Source organism: Eschscholzia californica, unplaced genomic scaffold (assembly GCF_041429995.1).
Source record: "Eschscholzia californica isolate CP2 unplaced genomic scaffold, dmEscCali1.0.p SCAF_1, whole genome shotgun sequence".
NCBI classification, from domain to species: domain Eukaryota; kingdom Viridiplantae; phylum Streptophyta; class Magnoliopsida; order Ranunculales; family Papaveraceae; genus Eschscholzia; species Eschscholzia californica.
Genome location: NW_028238198.1, coordinates 22,461,479 through 22,480,542, shown reverse-complemented (window position 1 = coordinate 22,480,542; position 19,064 = coordinate 22,461,479). Strand labels below are relative to the sequence as shown.

The following is a 19,064-nucleotide window of genomic DNA, read 5'->3' as shown; positions in this document are numbered from 1 at the left end:
ATGAATACAAAATGAAATATGTATCATGCAGTATGGGAAATGTTTAATGAATTGTCTAATATTTATGGTGCATAAATAATTTTGTGCTAAACAAAATAAATTGTGTTGATTTCCTGTATCAAAATGTTTATGGATACGAAAGATATAGCATTATTATTTTGTGTTGTGTATCAAACATACATTAAAATGTTAGTCAGAAATGATTGAGAATAAATAAGTGTTTTTTTATTTTAAAAATGCGTTATGTATCATACGTTAAGAAGTGTAAGCTGTTTTGTAGATCTGACATCAATAGTTATCAAAAAATCTAAACAGAGACGTAGTATGATGATGAAAACAAAATGCGTTTTGTTATATACAAAATGTTTTTTGTTCCATACTTAATATGTTTTGTTCCATACAAAATATGTTGTGTATAATAAATATGTTACACTTCAAAATCTGTTAGTATCTCTGACATCAAAGAAGTATCTAAACAGAGATGTAAATAAGGAATGAAATGATGGAGAGATTTAAAAAAGAATTGGACATGAAGATGATTATGAACATGAAGATTAATGAGAAATTTTAATGAAAACGTTACACTTTATGTGAGAAACAACCAAAACTGTTATATGATAATAGATTTTGGATTTAAAAGATGACGATGATGGTGAATAAGAGGAAAAAAGCATACAAAGATTCTGTAAAGTTACTTGAAAACTGAAGAAAATGATGAAAACCGTGATGGAATACCCTTGAAATTTATAGAGAGAGAAAGTAAGGAGCTTGGCTAAAGATCTTTCGATCAAAACCATGATGATGCAAAGAAGATGAAGATGATGAATGAAGAAGATGAAGATGATGAATGAAGAAGATGAAGAGGATGAATGAAGAAGATGAAGATGATGAATGAAGAAGATGAAGATGAAGATGATGAATGAAGAAGATGAAGATGAAGATGAAGATGATGAATGAAGAAGATGAAGGTGATGAAGATGCTGAACGAGATTTTCTTTCCTTTTAGTTTAGGGTTTCTATTTTGAGAAAAAAGTTTTACGGAAAGAAGATGGATTGCTAATCGGTTAGAAGAGGAGAGAGAAAACAAATAGGAAAATTTTCTTAGGAATTGGTTTTGAAATGGGGGTTGGACCTCTATATATAGAAGGTTATAAAGGGAATTAGGAAAATATATATATTATAGGGATTTGTGTTTTGTATGGAGATGGAAACATTTGGACTAGATTTTCATTATAATTATTATTTTGGCTTAAAAACCTATATTAATATTATGGTAGACTAAATGTGAGTTTAGGTTTTCTTTTTACTATGAACCCAAACATTAATATATTATATATATAATCATTATTTAATTAATATATGACTTATTACCCTTCTAAATGCGAGTAAGAAAGGAACCGTATTTTTCTTTGTTGGTATTACTTGAAGGGTTATTTCCCGAAAGGCCCCCCCTACGTTGTGACCAGCTTCCGCGAAGCCCTATACTTTATAAAAAATACTCAGATGGTCCCCTTTTTCCCGCTACCGTTAAATGTTCATTACTCTCTCTCCTCCATCTCATCACCTCTCTCAGCCACGTCATCTAACACGCCAAGGGGTGGGAATTTTGCCCATAAGCCCGAACCCGCCCACGGGCACCCGAGCCCAACGAGGACCATGGACGCCCGCGCCCGTCTCGGGCACAACCCACCCAGCCCGCCAAATTTTGGTGGGTGGGCATGGGTTAAAACCTCTACCCGCGCACCCGCCCATGCCCGCACCCACTTAAGCTCACCCAATGATAACCAACCAAATTACATCAACTTTATGGGTTGATGAAGCCCAACCGTCCATGTTGCTAGGCTTAGTTGAGATGGTAAACAACATGTTTAAGGGCAATCACACGAACTCAATGCATTTCCAGTGGCCCAAGAGAATTCCTAGTTGAATACTGAAGTAGTCTTTGGCTTTGAGGGAACAAAGAGTGGGATAAGTTTTATTATATCTCATGAGAATTCTTCATTAGTTTTCAATGTGAGATTAAATTCCTAAAAGGAACAATACAAATAATGTCTAGTTTTAATCACACATTGTCTCTTTAGAACAGGAAAGGTGTTTGGAGATTATATAAAAGGATAGGAAAAAGTGAATTTTTTCAAGTCATGAGATTACCCGCTACCCGCCCGCCCATACCCGAATTACCCGAGCTTCTTAATGGGCTTGGGCGGGTAATGGACAAGGCAAATTTCAAAATTGCCCGCCCGATTAACCCGCTTACCCTAATAGCCATTGAACTTTTGTGCCCGACCCGCCCAACCCGATGCTTCAAGTGCCCATGGGCGTCCATACCCGCCCAATTCCCACCCCTAATTACACGCCTGATCATCTATCACGCCAGATCATCATCTTCTCCGGTAAAGTCGTCGGCCGGCAAAAATTCTGGCGATCGACCGGCGACCATCATACCTAAAAAAAATCTCTCCATTAGGGTTTGGGGAATACCCAAACAAGATCTGTTGAAGCTTCAAAAAATCTAGGGTTTGGGTTTCCCCAAACCCTAGTGGAGAGAGAGTGATTTTTTTTAAGTATGAAGGTCGACGGCCGGTCGTTGAGATTTTTGGTCATTCGACGACCTTGTCGGAGAAGATGATGATGTGGTGTGATAGATGACGTGGCAGAGAGAGGTGATGAGATGCAGGAGAGAGAGTAACAGACATTTAACGATAACGGGAAAAAGTGGGCCATCTGGGTATTTTTGATAATGTAGGGAGCCTTTCGGAAAATAACCCTTACTTGAACATAGATTAAGGTTCTTGAAATAAATATATATACATTAGAAGTAGTATATTTATCACTTCTACAAAACCAAATTTTTAGGTCAATTTGAATTCCATCTATGTGTTAGATTTTGAAGGAAATTTTCCCCAATGGTATAGTTGATGAACCATACAATCTTTATTAACATTCTCATGCTACTTTCATGTACTACGATAATAATTAGGGGTAAACCCCTTTATTTGCCATGGTTTTAACGCGTAACTCCTATAATTAGATGTCTCTCACTAATAGATAATATCCTTTCTGTAGATACATGAACATGTGTTTGAATTCAATATAATATGAGAATTTTGTAAACTATTATCCTAGATAGTTCACTACTTGCAAAACGTCATCGGTATGAAATTAGTAGGTCATAATATAATGGCGAATATGATTTTGATTTATGTATGTTGTGGTGTGATCCTATTATATGTGTGTGATGTGATGAAGTTGGTGGAGGATTGTGGGAGTTTTGTGGTTGGTTCAACCCTCTTTACCGGATGTTTATTGCGACTATCGACGGGTTCGCATGCTAAAGGTGTACGGAGGTACGACATAGGTATGGACCGTATGAGGTCGGCACTAACACAAGGGTAGCCTTGTGGACCACACTCTTATACCACGGGGGTTATGAAGAGGGTTCAGATAAATGATCTGATTTTTCCGGTGGACACCAACTTATCATATCACTTTTGATTGTTTGTTATAAAGGTGGTTTACTTTATTATAATAGTCACAACTTAGAATACTTATTTTGGTAGCTATTGGAACTGTCTATTAAGGCTTTAGAGGTTTCGAAATCTACTTGTTAGGGTCTGCCCCAACCTATTATTTTTTCAGGACAAGAAAATCGGGAAGTGCCACTTGCTTGAGTCGTAGTTAGCCTTAGAGGAATTTTCTTAGCAGTCTTCTTTCTTTCTTTAGGTAATTGTTTTGGAGTTTCATCTCCTAAGTACTTATTTTTGTTTTTATTTGATCTTGTCCGAGATATGTGTCGATGATTTAGGAACATCATTTAAATTTTGAAAACTTGGTAAAGTTTCGTTAATTGATTTATTGTTACTATTGAGCTTTATGGTCGATGTTATTTGTCTCTTTGATGAATATATCATATATGTTCACTGTTCTGCGGAGAAATGCTTTAAGTTTAGGTTTTCATAGCCGCCGACGTGAAAACCTGGATTTGGAGCGTTACATGAGATTCATTGAAAATAGGATCTGGATCTGTTAGTTTATGCTCATGTGTGGGCTTTTGATACTGAAAGTATTAGTCCTTGTGAGATTTTTAATATTTCTAGTTCAAAAGTTGGATCTTCAAATTACATTAATATAAATCTTGCCATGAATTTCTTTGGGGATATGGTAGGTTGAAATCAAACTCCAAAGCCGGTCCGCACTATTGACACCTTACTAGTAGCTAACGGAAGTAAGGACATTTTTCGTCCTTATTCACATGTAGTATTGAGTCAGAAAATAAAATGTAAGTAAGGATGTTTTCGTCCTGATTCACATATGTCGTTCGCACTCTTGACACTTTACTAGTAGTTAACGTTTTTCGTCCAAGTGAGGTGTATATCAGCGGTTTCAAACAAAGCGGAGTATAGTCCTAATATTGATATAAAAGTGAGGGTCATTCAAAATCTCCCTATTATTTTTTGTTATTTAATTTTTAATTATTTTTGTTTTTAATATTAAATTATAATTATGTAGTATGATCATATCATATCATATCATATCTTGTTTTGAAAATATTATATCATCTCATTATTTAATCACTAATATATCACTCTCATTATATTATTTTTGATTATTATGTTTAATCATTTTTGTTTTTAATATTAGTATTATCATTATCAATATTAAATCATATTTTTTACTAGATTTCACCAAAATGTTAATGGAAATCCAAATCTATGGACTTGTTGAATGCCACGGATATTCGTGAACTCTCAAATGTCAAGATTTGAATGCTTCATATATTCGTAGAATCTCAAATATCAAGAAGTGAACGCCCCTGGAATTTACAAACGGCCAAATGTAGGAAATTGAATGTCCTGAACATTCATAGACTTCAAAAAATCCATGAAAATCCTCATCCATGACAACTCCCTTAGATTCTCACATAATTCCCTCTCTCACTTGCACAAACTCTCAAATTTAAATGCATCACCATTTGTGGATTCTCAAGAAATTTTGATTGCCCTCCTAAAATGACTTGGAATTAAACAAAAACACAAACAAAAAGGGTTCTTCAATAATGTCAAAGGGCAACAAGATGATAACAAAACACAAAGAGTCACTATCAATGAATCATCAATCTTTATTCACAAGCAATCATATTATCCAATGAACAACCAACCAAGAAATAAACAACAAACATCACTCCCAATCCCAAACTTTACAACTTCAACCCACATGTTTAATTTTCTTCTTCTTCATCTAATGAGTATGATGGATAACTTGAGCATCTCTTTGATAAATACACAAGACAATCATCTTTAGGGCAAATAGTAGGGACATAAGATATGTCATCACAACCGTCCGTTCTATGCCTTCTAAAATCAAGAATTGATGTAAACATTGCCAAGAACAAAACCAAGTGATTTACAGCATAACGTTGGCCCACACACTGGTGGGACCCAGCTCCAAACACCAAAAAGTTCTTCTTACAAACCACATCTTCTCTTCTCTCTTGTGAGAACCGATCCGGGTCAAATCGTTCCGGTTCACTGAACCCTTGAAAAGACGATTCAAATACTGACGGAAATACAATTGTTCCTTTTGGTATTGTGTAAGATTCCGTCAACGGAAAATCTTCTCCGGCTATATGTGGGACCAAAGTCGCCGGAGCTCGGTATCTTAGAATCTCTCTAGCTACAGATTCTGTATACTTCATATCTCTTAATTGTTCTGCCGTTATTAGTGTGTCAGATTCCGGCGACCATATCTTACCCACTTCTTCTCTAACCTTTTTCAATATTTCTGGATGTTTATCCAATAGAGTAATTCCCCAAAGTAAAGAAGAAGTTGAAGCATCTTGGGCAGCAAATAGAAAATCAAATAGATGACCACCGATTTCAATATCACTAGAATGTGGAAGATCCCCGGAATCCGACAACAACCCATCACCGGAATTAGAAATTTCATCCAATTCCCTAAGAAGATCTTGCATCCAATAATCAATCAAACAACTTGGTTCTTCTTGCCCTAATTTTAGTTTCTCTTTGCTTTGGGCAACACACCCAGAAAGAGTTTTAACCAAACGAGAAACAGCTAATCTAGCTTTTCGAAAATCAAAACCAGGAAGATCAATTGGAAGTTTCATTAACCCAACATTAAAAAGATTATAATCTATATTAAAATCTTGTTTAGCTTTATGATTCAAATAATTACCAACAAAAACAGTTTGAGAAGTTTGAAGATTCATATCACGACAGAGTAAACGTAGAGGAATTGGTTTTAATTGATTTTGAGAAGATAAATTTACCCATTTGATTAAATGGGTAAGAATAATTTTTTGTTGAAGAAATAAATAAGTAGATAAAGCTTTAGGAGTGAAATTAGGAGCGATTCGACGACGAAGATCTTTATGATTTTGACCAAACATGTAAATAAGATTATGATCACCAAAGAGTTTCTTACCAAAAGGATGACCAATTAATTGGAAAGCATCAGGTCTTACATTAGAGAAGATTTTATGTGAGAGTTCTGTGTTTTGAATGAAGATCATGAATTTCCCAATTATGTAATTAGAAGATAAACCAGTATTTGATTTTTTAGCAGAGTAAGCTTGATCTTCCCAGAATTTAGTAGGATTTTGAACAAGAGAAAAAACATTTCCTAAGAAAGGGAAAACAAAAAAAGGACCAGGGATTGATTTTCTCTTCTTCAAGTATTTCATTTGTTCTAAGAGGATTAGAAAAGCTAGTAATGAGATTAGATATGGAATGATTGTGCTCCATGATAAAGTTTCCATTACAATTTGATCACCAACCCACCACTAAGCTAGACTTGTTTTTTGAATTCTTTCTTCACAACTTCTTTAACTATATATATATATATATATATATTTCTTGCTAAATTTATAGCTTCTAATTTTGAATTTGAAATGTCATTTATGGATTTTTAGAGAGAGAGAGAAAGGTAGAAGAAGAGAACAATGGGTGTGGGGGAGTTAGAGAGAGAGAGAGAGATGGCAAAATAAGAAAAGTAAAGAGAGATGTCATTCATTACTTCATCTAGTAGTTGAGCTTAAGCAATCATCTATTATGAGGTTGATGATATAGTTGAATGAGTAATTAATATAAAAATTAGATAGTTTAAGGTTATATTAATCCTTGATGTGGTTGAAATTTTGTTACAAATATGTTTTCATTTTCCTTCACTAAAATGAAAATGAAAATGAAAACTATCTTTCAACAAAAAAAAAGATAGTTCTACAAGGTTAGATATATCTTTACTAAAGAAAACTTGAATAGTCAATTTATTAACTTTTGATGTAGTAAAAGTTTGATCATGTGCTTGTCCACTTTAGGGTTATATATTAGGTCATTTTCAGGTGAACCCATGCTATTGAGAGCAAAAGATTCAATAAAAGTTAGAAGATTTTAAGTTGATCTTATATGTCCCTATGACTTGTAAAGTGTTCATCTTGTACAATTTTATGATATGCTTTCAGTATGACTTGTAAAGTGTTCATCTTGTACAAAAGATTCAAAAAGTTGTACAAGAAGACCATTCAAAAGATATCCAGGAAGTCATTATCTGAAATCATCGCCATTGTTTGACAGAATTTTGATAAGGCAAGTTACTATTTACTTTTTACGTTGTGGTTCCCATCATAAAATAAAAAAAGTAAAAAGAAAAAAAAAAAAAAACAAAAGAATTGTTAACTGTAGGCGAACATATTTTGGAAAGCTCATAGTAAAATAGTTGGTAAAAATTATGTCCTAACGCTTTAGTGCTCGAGATTTCGTAGTAGTTCACTCCTATTATAGGATATTTAAAGTGTTCTAATCCAATTTGCCTTTGATTTGTATTATCTTGTTTACAAAAAGTAACCCATAGTATAGGAAGCTTACCATCACCTTCTTACTCTTATTTCCATTCCCTCAATCATTTGGTGGTGGAAGTTATCCAACCTCTACTATGTGATTTTTTGGGTAGAAGTCAACCATCCATATATATATATATATATATATAAATAATTTTGTATCTCTTTCGTATGTTTTACTTTTGTTTAATGTGTCTAAGCAATTTGATAAAATATGTGGATTCTTAATCTTCCGAGCAAAATTGTCGGCATACATGTTGAAAACGGGTTTTGATAATGGTATCATATTTTTATATTTGGGTGGGACATATTCATCACAGAACTTAGCTGTATGTATAACGATATATATTCCCAGTCCAACTCTTTAATTTTGATGAAACATTTGCTCAATTTCCATGATTTTCCTTGAAGAAAAAATATATAAACCTAACTTTCATATATAAAACAGTTAGGTTGAGTGTTGAAAGAAATCATCTAGATTATGAGGGTTTCCATGTTGCAGCTTTTCTTTTTTGATGAGATAATGTTGCAGCTTAGGGTTACAATTTTACCATGTGTGTGTTATTTATAAATTGTTGGTTATTGTGTCCCCAATTCCAGGACTATCTTTACGGGTCATTGATTAGAGTTGTTTGAGTAACTAGTTTTGTTTTCAACGTGTTTGGCATTTTACAAAATAACGAGTAGTTAGATTGATTTATGTTGGAAAGAGAGTATGTATATTTTATGGGTCCACGGATTTTAGGCCCAAAATAAAATTCAAAGAGGGATTAAGGTCTAATATTTTCAGAAAAATAGATTTTAGTCTTTTTTCCTTTTAGAAGAAACATTGTTGATACATATGTATGACACATATAAAAAAATGAAATAAAGTATGAAACTTTAAAAATAAATAACACGTTATTTATGAAACAAAACAAGAACCAATACAAAAACACTATAACTTTGACATCTAGACATACTTTAATTATACTAAATGTGTTTTGTTGTAGAAATATACGTAATTGATACTAAATTACGTGTATATTGCGAAACAGATAGTAAGTTTGAAATCAATCGAAAAAATCTGAAAAGAAAAAGAAAGAGAAATTCGGGAATTGGTTTTCAAAAGTGGATTTTTTTTCTTATATAAAAGGTTATAATGGGTATGGTGACTAAATAGAAATGATAGAGACCTGTTTTTTCTATAGAGATTGGTCAATTTGGATTAAATATATTACAATTATTATTTTGGCTTAAAATCCTATATTAGTATTAGAGTGGACTAAATGTGTGTTTAGGTGTAGATTTTTGGACTAGGAACCCAAAAATTTTATTTGATAATTTAAAATCAAATAAACCTAGAAATCAGACACTTCCTAAACTCAAGAGTCAAATGTTGACAATAAAATAAAATCGGGAGATATGAGAAAGAAGTTCAATCGAGTTGACTAATGCCTTTCCTTAAGATAATTATACGTCTTGTACTGTGCCAAACGGTGTTGAGATTTTGTCTCTTTGGATACAACGATTATTTTTTCGTAAGATGGTTTTTCGATAATGAAAAACATGAGAACTTAGTATGTAGACCTATAATCTCTCTGAAAACGAACTTGACTTGACGTACTCCTGTCTAATACTAATAATTTAGTGTATTTTCCAAACTTGAATCCTCTGCACTGATGTTTTAATAATCTGAAAAAGTGTAAAGAATAGGAGTCTTAGCAAAGAAAATGAGCGGGGACTATGTGTAATTATGAGAGATAGAGTTGTTCACAACCGTCACAATTTGTGACATTTGGTCATCAAAACACGTGACGGTTAGGTGAAAGATGTTTCTAAGCTCCTGCGAACGTATTCGTATTTTGATGGTCCTAAAGTTCTTCTAAAGCGCCTCATGTTTCGTCTATCACTTCTTGGTGTAGTGGTTGGACATCACATCGCAACATGGAAAAAAGGCATGCCTCGCATTTTAGCTATTAGATCGAAGATCTTGGGGCTTGCCTCGTGCACGTTCCAGCATTTAACTATTGCATATGCTCCGCAACAGAACAACATGAAATAAAGGAATAAAACAACAATGATTATGGTTTGTTCATCGAGAGGCAGTAAGTTGCAGCGTTAATGTACTAAACAGATGTTTTACATTAGTTGTCTACCCAGAGGAGGCTTGGAGTGTTATTAATTCTATAAGTAGTGTTCATGAGACAAGTTAGCAATTCAAAATCTTCTCATGAACACACAAGAATCTAGGGACTCATGTTTGTCACAAAATCAATATGGAAATATGAACATTAGATTAATTATTAACATGAAATAATTACATACCTTTCTCCATTGTAGAGATTAGAAACAAATTCTTACTAGAACCAATATAAGCTCCTTATAACCAATATAAGCTCTTTACTTCAATAAGCTTAACTCCTTAATTCTCTACTTACTAGAAGATGAACTTGTATACTCTTTTCTCTTCTATTCTTCAAGCACTAGTGATGGAGATACTAGCTTGAATTAATGAGCAAGAGCATAGCTTTCCATCTCATTCTCCATCTCTATTTATACAATTCTCTAATCCATCATAGAGTTTGTACAAGTTACTACATGGGTGTCATGTGTCCCCTTATGTGTCAAGCAACAAGTCCATTAGGTGTCATTAGGTGTCATGATACAAGACAAGTGTCCCCTATGTGTCAAGCCACAAGACCATTAGGTGTCAAGACACAAGACAAGTGTCCCTTATGTGTCAAACAACTAGACCATTAAGTGTCAAGACACAAGACAAGACAACACACCTCATTAGTCTATACACCTCATGCTTATAGATGGGCCTTGTTGTCAACACATAGTTAGTGTCCATAGATTCAATACATGAATGAGTTTTATGAGCCCAACAAACCTTTAGCCCAATAAGTTTATACATGGTCTTATTGTATGGGACATACTAATGGGCCTTGTTCATGCAAATTGGCGAATGGGCCTTGCATGAACATAGCCCATGTTTACATTCTCCCACTTGGACCATACAATTGAAAACAAAATTTTAGGTTTTCAAAGATCATTTAAAACTTTTAGTAAATGTATTGGTTAAGGCTTAGGCTCAAAAACATATATGCGCGCATTTTAAAAATAACTCCATTCATATCTAGTGAACACAATCTCATTAACAGGTAGGCTACTAATGCGAGTCATAGCGGTTATATGTCTTAAAGCGACATATTTCCTTCCATGTACCACGACACTAGCAACTTCCTAACATTACCATTCATTGGAGATTAGATACAAAACCAAGTACACAAGTGGTTTTGTTTCAATTCAGCTATGTCTGATTAAGACTATTCCTGTCTAATCAAGACTATTCTTGTCACTTTCACTCATTTCGATTATGCACATATGAGTAAACAAGAATTTGGAAACATAACATTCATGAGATCTCAATTAGTATTTGTAGAAACTTACATACATATCAATCTACTACGATACAAGGATTACTAAGACCCATCGTTGCAACATGTTCCTTAAAGGTCTTAGATACCAAACCCTTAGTTAGTGGATCAGCTACCATACACATGGTACTAATATGTTCTACAATTACTGTATGTTTCCGAACCTCCTCTTTTACAATAAGATATTTGAGCTCAAGGTGTTTGCTTCCTCGTGAGTTCGAATACTTATCATTTTTAGAGAAGTATACTGCGGCAGTATTATCACAATAAATTCTCAGCGGCTTAGCAATAGAGTCGACAAGTCCAAGTCCTGAGATAAAATTCCGCAGCCATAAAGCATGAATTGTGGCTTCATAACATGCCACAAACTCAGCCTCCATTGTGCAAGATGCATAAATACTTTGCTTAATGCTTCTCCATGATATCGTTCCTCCAGCTAATAGGAACACATATCCAGAAGTGGATTTTCTACTATCAGTACATCCAGCAAAGTCGGAGTCTGAGTAACCTATTACTTCCAGATTATCTTTTCTTCTGAAAGTAAGCTTATAGTCTTTCGTTCCTTGTAAGTACTGTATCACCTTCTTTGCTGCTTTCCAGTGAGTCATCCCTGGGTTACTTTGGTAACGACCAAGCATTCCTACTGCGAAGCTAATGTCTGGACGGGTACAAACTTGCGCATACATAAGACTTCCTACTGCAGAAGCATAAGGAATACTTTCCATTCCTTTTCTTTCCAAGTCATTCTTAGGACATTGCATGAGACTTAACTTATCTCCTTTCTGTATTGGTGTATCAGTCGGTGCACAATCCTTCATGCCAAATCTCTCTAAAACTTTTTCGATATAGCTCTTCTGAGACAAACCAAGTAGACCTTGTTTTCGATCGCGAAAAATTTCGATCCCGATCACAAATTTTGCCTCATTCGTATCTTTCATTTCAAAGTTCTTAGAGAGAAATTTCTTGGTTTCATACAGTAGACCAAGATCATTAGTGGCTAGGAGTATGTCATCCACATATAAAATCAAAAATATGAACTTACTCCCACTGACCTTCTGATATATACATTGATCAACAATGTTTTCTTTAAATCCGAAGGTCACAATGGTATCATTAAACTTAAGGAACCATTGTCTGGAGGCTTGCTTAAGTCCATATATTGACTTATTCAATTTACACACCATATGTTCCATACTCATTTCTGAGTAACCTTCTGGTTGCTCCATGTAGACCTCTTCCTCTAAACTCCCATTTAGAAAAGTTGTTTTCACATCCATTTGGTGAAGCTCTAGATCATAATGAGCCACCAAAGCCATAATGATTCTAAATGAGTCTTTTCTTGATACAGGCGAAAATGTATCATGATAATCAATGCCTTCTTTCTGAGTGAAACCTTTTGCAACAAGTCTGGCTTTATATCGTTCAACTTTGCCTTTAGAGTCGAGTTTGGTCTTGAAGACCCATTTACACCCGATTTTCTTACTCCCTTCAGGCAATTGAACCAGATCCCAGACTTTGTTCTGTTTCATAGATTTCAACTCTTCATTCATTGGATCAATCCATTTAGAAGAATTATTGCTATTTACTGCTTGTGAAAATGAAACTGGATCTTCCTTACTTGTCCCAATGTCATATTCAGATTCCTGAAGATATACTAAATAATCAGAAGAGATCGCAGACTTCCTTATTCTCTGAGATCTGCGTAACTCTACTGGATCATGAGATTGTGGGTCCATCAATTGTTGTTCACTATCAACAGTTGGATAGTTTTCATGAGGAACAACAATATTTTCAATAGGTAAGGGTATGGGAACAGTTACCCTTACTTCTTTAATAACCACATTTCGTGGTTCAGTACTCCCACTATTCTCATGATTCTCAAGGAATCTTGCATTGCCAGTTTCAACAATTCTAGTGGTATGGTTAGGACAATAAAATCTATATCCTTTGGATTTATCAGGGTATCCAATAAAGAACCCACTGATAGTTCTTGAGTCCAATTTCTTTTCTTGTGGGTTATAGATTCTAGCTTCTGCTGCGCAACCCCAAACACGAAAGTGCATTAAACTGGGTTTCCTACCAGTCCATAACTCAAAAGGAGTTTTAGGAACTGACTTACTAGGAACTCGGTTTAAGACATATGCAGCAGTTTTAAGAGCTTCACCCCATAACATAATGGGTAAAGTAGAGTTGCTCATCATGCTCCTAACCATATCCATTAGAGTTCTATTACGCCTTTCAGCAACACCGTTCTGCTGAGGCGTTCCTGGCATTGTATACTGTGCACAAATGCCAAGCTTTTCTAGGAGTTTAGCAAACGGACCAGGATGTTGTCCCGATTCGTCATACCTTCCATAATATTCACCACCTCTGTCTGACCTGATGATTTTCACATTTTTATCTAATTGTCTTTCAACCTCAGTGATAAAAATCTCAATAACAGTTACTGCCTGAGATTTATCATGTAACAAATAGACATACCCATAACGTGAAAAATCATCTATAAATGTGATGAAATATTTCTCTCCACCAATACATGCAGTGGAGAGAGGTCCACAAATATCAGTATGGATGATCTCAAGAAGTTCTCTGCTCCTTGTGGCTCCTTTCTTGGTGTGTGTTGTTGTCTTTCCTTTTATACAATCGACACACATCCCGAAATCAGTGAAGTCTAGGTTTGACAAAATCCCATCCTTCACTAATCTCATCATTCTTTCTTTGGAGACATGCCCCAATCTTTTATGCCACAAGTTGCTAGAGTTCTCATTTATTTTATGCTCAATTCCAAAACTTACATTAGGATGCAGGCTTAAAATAGATTCAGCAAACTGATTATCAAGACTGATTTTATAAAGTTTATCATATAAAACGCCAGAACCTATAACACATTTATTTTTATACAATTCAAAACGTTGATCTCCTAAAGACAGTTTATAACCCAAAAGATCTAGTTGAAACATAGAAACTAGATTACGAGATACAGTTGGAACAAAAAGAGTATTATACAAATCCAAAAAACAACCAGTATCAAGTTTTAAACGATAGGTTCCAACAGATAAAACTTCAGAGGAAATATGGTTTGCCATAAAAATGAAACGTTCAGTCTGACTTGGATTTCGGCTTGAAACAAAGCCCTGCATCGTTTTAGAAACATGAACATTAGCGCCCGTGTCGAGCCACCAAGTATTAGAAGGAATTTCAACAAGATTTGATTCGAAACATACAAGAGCTAACTGCTCACCTTTCTTTTCGAACCAAGCCTTACGCTTTGGACAATCTGCCTGAAAGTGTCCAATCTTTCTACAAAAATGGCATCTGAATTCCTTCTTCTTAATATGAACCTGGGGAGCTAAAGCAGGTTCATGGTTCTTTTGTGCGACAACTTTCTTACCTTTCTTGGGCTTCCAGTTCTTTCTTTTCACTTCTTGAGTAACAAGATTAGTAGAGAAACTTTCTTGTTGTCTTAACCTTGTCTCCTCTTGAACTATAACATACTAGATAGTTCATTCACATTCCATTGTTCCTTAAGTGAATTGTAATTCATCTGGAATGGTCCATACTGAGGAGGCAAGGAATTCATAATAAAACGAACAAGAAAAGGCTCCTCAACATTCATACCAAGTCCATTAAGTCTCGCCGCAATATTAGTCATTTCAATTAAGTGCTCTTGCATACCTCTCACACCGTCATACTTTATGGTAGTGAGTTGAGCCATTAGCGTGCCAGCTAGAGACTTATCGGCTGCACGAAATCTCTCCTCAACTGCATTAATGAAGTCTTTAGCATTATCAGTTTGAGGAAACGATGACTTTATATTGCTTGCAATAGTCATTCGCATAAACATCATGCTTAGTCTGTTTGATTTTTCCCAAGCGTCAAACAAATTTTTCTCATCAGTGCTACTTGATACATTTAGAGTAGCAGGTCTATCAGACATAAGGGCTCGATCCATATCAAGAACACCTAAAGTGAACTTGACATGTTCGCTCCATTCTGAAAAATTTGAGCCAGTAAGCAAGGGAACAGACGCAGCTTGCGAATGTAGGGATATCGGCGCAGATACTGCAAACATTTAGACAATATACTATAAGCAAGTTAACTATATCAAAATTTATCCTTTGGGTCTAAATTAAGATATATATCATACCATTCATCATTTAAATATCATACATAAATGAGTCCATTAGTGTATCGTCTAACCACAAAAGGGTTCATCACCTTTGGGCAATAGAACCAAGTTGATTAGATGGTACAAAGCATTAACAATAATATTCAATCAACTTATAATTCTTCTTTGGAAAAATTACACGTTATCGAAATCGTTTAATGCAAATTATCCGACATAAGTTTGAACATTAATTAACCTTCTTAGATATGTAAGATTAGTTCAAAAGTCACTTTGGCAACCTTTTTACTAATTATACATATCATGGTTAAACTTTTATTCTTATGTCAAATTTTCATTTAAAACTTTTATAAAAGACAATTTTCATATACTTCAATTATTTGACTATAACCAAACTTTAATTAGTCAACATAATGAACTTTAATATTGTCTCCTTACAAGTTCTAAAATTAACCTTTGCTAGTTTTTATCGAAAATTCATAAGGCGATAAAACACATAAAGAAAGGTTCTCTTAAATCAAACCAAAATTCATTAGTGGTTTTTAATAACTTTTAACTCAATAAAAAGACCTTTTATGAAACTACATGAGTTCCTTAATACAAAAAATTTTAAGTTTCAAAATCAACTCATATAGCTTCTAAAAATATATTTCCAATATGGCAACTAAACATAGATTAAAATTCGATAATTTGCCAAAACGATTTTGAACAAACATGAAGTCCACACCCATAGCTCTGATACCACATGTTATTAATTCTATAAGTAGTGTTCATGAGACAAGTTAGCAATTCAAAATCTTCTCATGAACACACAAGAATCTAGGGACTCATGTTTGTCACAAAATCAATATGGAAATATGAACATTAGATTAATTATTAACATGAAATAATTACATACCTTTCTCCATTGTAGAGATTAGAAACAAATTCTTACTAGAACCAATATAAGCTCCTTATAACCAATATAAGCTCTTTACTTCAATAAGCTTAACTCCTTAATTCTCTACTTACTAGAAGATGAACTTGTATACTCTTTTCTCTTCTATTCTTCAAGCACTAGTGATGGAGATACTAGCTTGAATTAATGAGCAAGAGCATAGCTTTCCATCTCATTCTCCATCTCTATTTATACAATTCTCTAATCCATCATAGAGTTTGTACAAGTTACTACATGGGTGTCATGTGTCCCCTTATGTGTCAAGCAACAAGTCCATTAGGTGTCATTAGGTGTCATGATACAAGACAAGTGTCCCCTATGTGTCAAGCCACAAGACCATTAGGTGTCAAGACACAAGACAAGTGTCCCTTATGTGTCAAACAACTAGACCATTAAGTGTCAAGACACAAGACAAGACAACACACCTCATTAGTCTATACACCTCATGCTTATAGATGGGCCTTGTTGTCAACACATAGTTAGTGTCCATAGATTCAATACATGAATGAGTTTTATGAGCCCAACAAACCTTTAGCCCAATAAGTTTATACATGGTCTTATTGTATGGGACATACTAATGGGCCTTGTTCATGCAAATTGGCGAATGGGCCTTGCATGAACATAGCCCATGTTTACATGGAGTAGAGTGACACTCTTAGTTGAATGTTTCGAGGACTTTGATGCATAGGACATGTACATATTCCATATGTGAGGTCTAAACTTGATAACAAAAGCTTCACATGTGTGCTTTTGGGTCTTAGTGGAGAGTCTAAAGAATATGAATTATATGATCCTATTTCTAAGAAGGTTGGCGTGAGTAGGGATGTGATCTCACAAGAAAATAAACTTATAAAGGTGAAGTTTTATTTCTATAGGTGCTTTACTATAGATGGAGGAATTGAATTGGTTCATTGTGAAAGTCAAGATCGGATGGCAAATTTGATAGGTAAACCTTAAAAGCATTTAATTGGTCCACCACCCTTTGGTATAACGGTTGGATACCCCTCTTAAGACCATGAGGTCGTGGGATCGAGTCTCGGTGGAAGCCGTTGTCATCAAAATTTATCCTATGTAATTTAGGCTATTAATAATGTAATAATTTGTCGGGCTTTAGGCCTCTTCGTTGTCGGTTGCCTCTTTCATTCTCATTCTCAATTTATATTAGGCTATTATACCCTAATTTTATGGAATTCACGTTCACTCAAGTTGGTCGAAGTCATTGTTACGACCTTGATTTAAAGTGAGGTACTTTTGTGGTTCAACAGTTAGCGTATCTGTATTGATTGGCTATTTCAGGCATAGTCCATCCATTATTAAATATTAAAGAGAAGCCATCCAATTGATTAGACTTTTCCATAACATTTACATCTTCTTACGGGGTTCGAAAAAAAGGTCCAAGAAGCCTAGGATAAGAGCATCTCCAATGGGACACTTAACAAACACTCAAAAAATCCTAAGTGTCAAGGGTCAAAAGAGATTATGTTTCCTAGATGTCAATATAGAGACACTCTAATTTTTGTTGGTCTCCAATGGAGATCTCTAAAGACTCCATAAGTAATACATATGTCCCTCTTTAATTCAATAGATAAAAAGTAGTTAAAAAGTAAGGGTGTCTATTGGTTGGAATATTAAAGTAACACTTAGAGAGTCTCAAGTAGACACTCTCATTTTAGAGTTTCTCTCTCTAGACACTCTATAATAAATGTGTCCACCTCACATTAGAGTGTCTAACAAGGTGTTCCATTAGAGATGGTTTTTTAACAAAAACTCTCAAAAATCAAATGTGGCATTCTAAGTGTTAGAGATTGAGTGTCCCATTGGAGATGCTCTAAGGGGCAGGTCTTAGGTCAAAAATTAATTAGGGTATTTCCAAGAATCTATGTTGAGGTGTTTGTGTATTTCCCTCCAACAAAATAAGTCCACTTTGATGTAAAAATGCCTTAATTTCCATGTGTATATCACATTTTTTTTTAAGATATATTAAGCTTCTATAATAATGTATCAAGTAGTTAGTTCATGATAAAAATGCGATTGGTATTTTGTACTTTTTGTTTGTCAACATCTGACGCTTATATGCTTTCAACAAAAAAAAAACATCTAACGCTTATACATAAAACCATTGTATAGACCAAAAATATCATTGTATTGAATAAAAATATATTTTTCTACCTTATCTTTCACAATATGTTGAGTCGTCTTATATCGTGCATCTGATATATATCATGGACGTCTGACACTAAAAATCGTTGTCATGACATATTTAACCTTTTGGTCTTACAAACGTGATGTTTTTAGACCTAAATCTTCTTTAACCAACTGCCTCGGACTTTTTGGTCAAAATTTGGTTATTTTGGGCCGATTTTTTTCATAGTTGGACCCTTCTTTCACATTAGAGTTGTTCTTTTCGGATTAACTCTTCATGTTCCTTAACTTCTTTAGAAAGGGACAACTTGTTGTTCCTCTGGTTATCAATCGATAAGTCGATTTCTGTATGTCTTGTCTTGATTAAAACTGAGTTTCCTTTCTCTAATTTATAGAGAGGTAGACGACAAGCGAATAACGATTTATTAATATTCCTTCTTGAAGATTAACCGAGTTAGACAAAAATTAACATAGTCGAGGCAAGAATAAGTTCTCTTTTCTTAAGACATTTTACACCCCGTGATAGTACCAAACGTTAGGGTGTATGCCTTCGGGATACAACGACTATCCTTTCAGAATTTTAAG

The 19,064-nt window shown here is 34.5% G+C and overlaps 1 protein-coding gene across 1 annotated transcript; it reads right to left on the bottom strand.

Moving 5' to 3' along the window:
- Positions 1-5,099: 5,099 nt before the first annotated feature.
- Positions 5,100-7,166, bottom strand: LOC147565196 (cytochrome P450 710A11-like). The gene has a single exon (XM_086651696.1). It carries the CDS (start codon positions 6,773-6,775, stop codon positions 5,219-5,221), a length of 1,557 nt encoding a protein of 518 aa, XP_086507822.1. The 5' UTR covers positions 6,776-7,166; the 3' UTR covers positions 5,100-5,218.
- Positions 7,167-19,064: the final 11,898 nt, after the last annotated feature.

Excerpts from the sequence above, each read along its gene's own strand:
- LOC147565196 (XM_086651696.1), bottom strand. The coding sequence starts at position 6,775 with ATGGAAACTTTATCATGGAGCACAATCATTCCATATCTAATCTCATTA.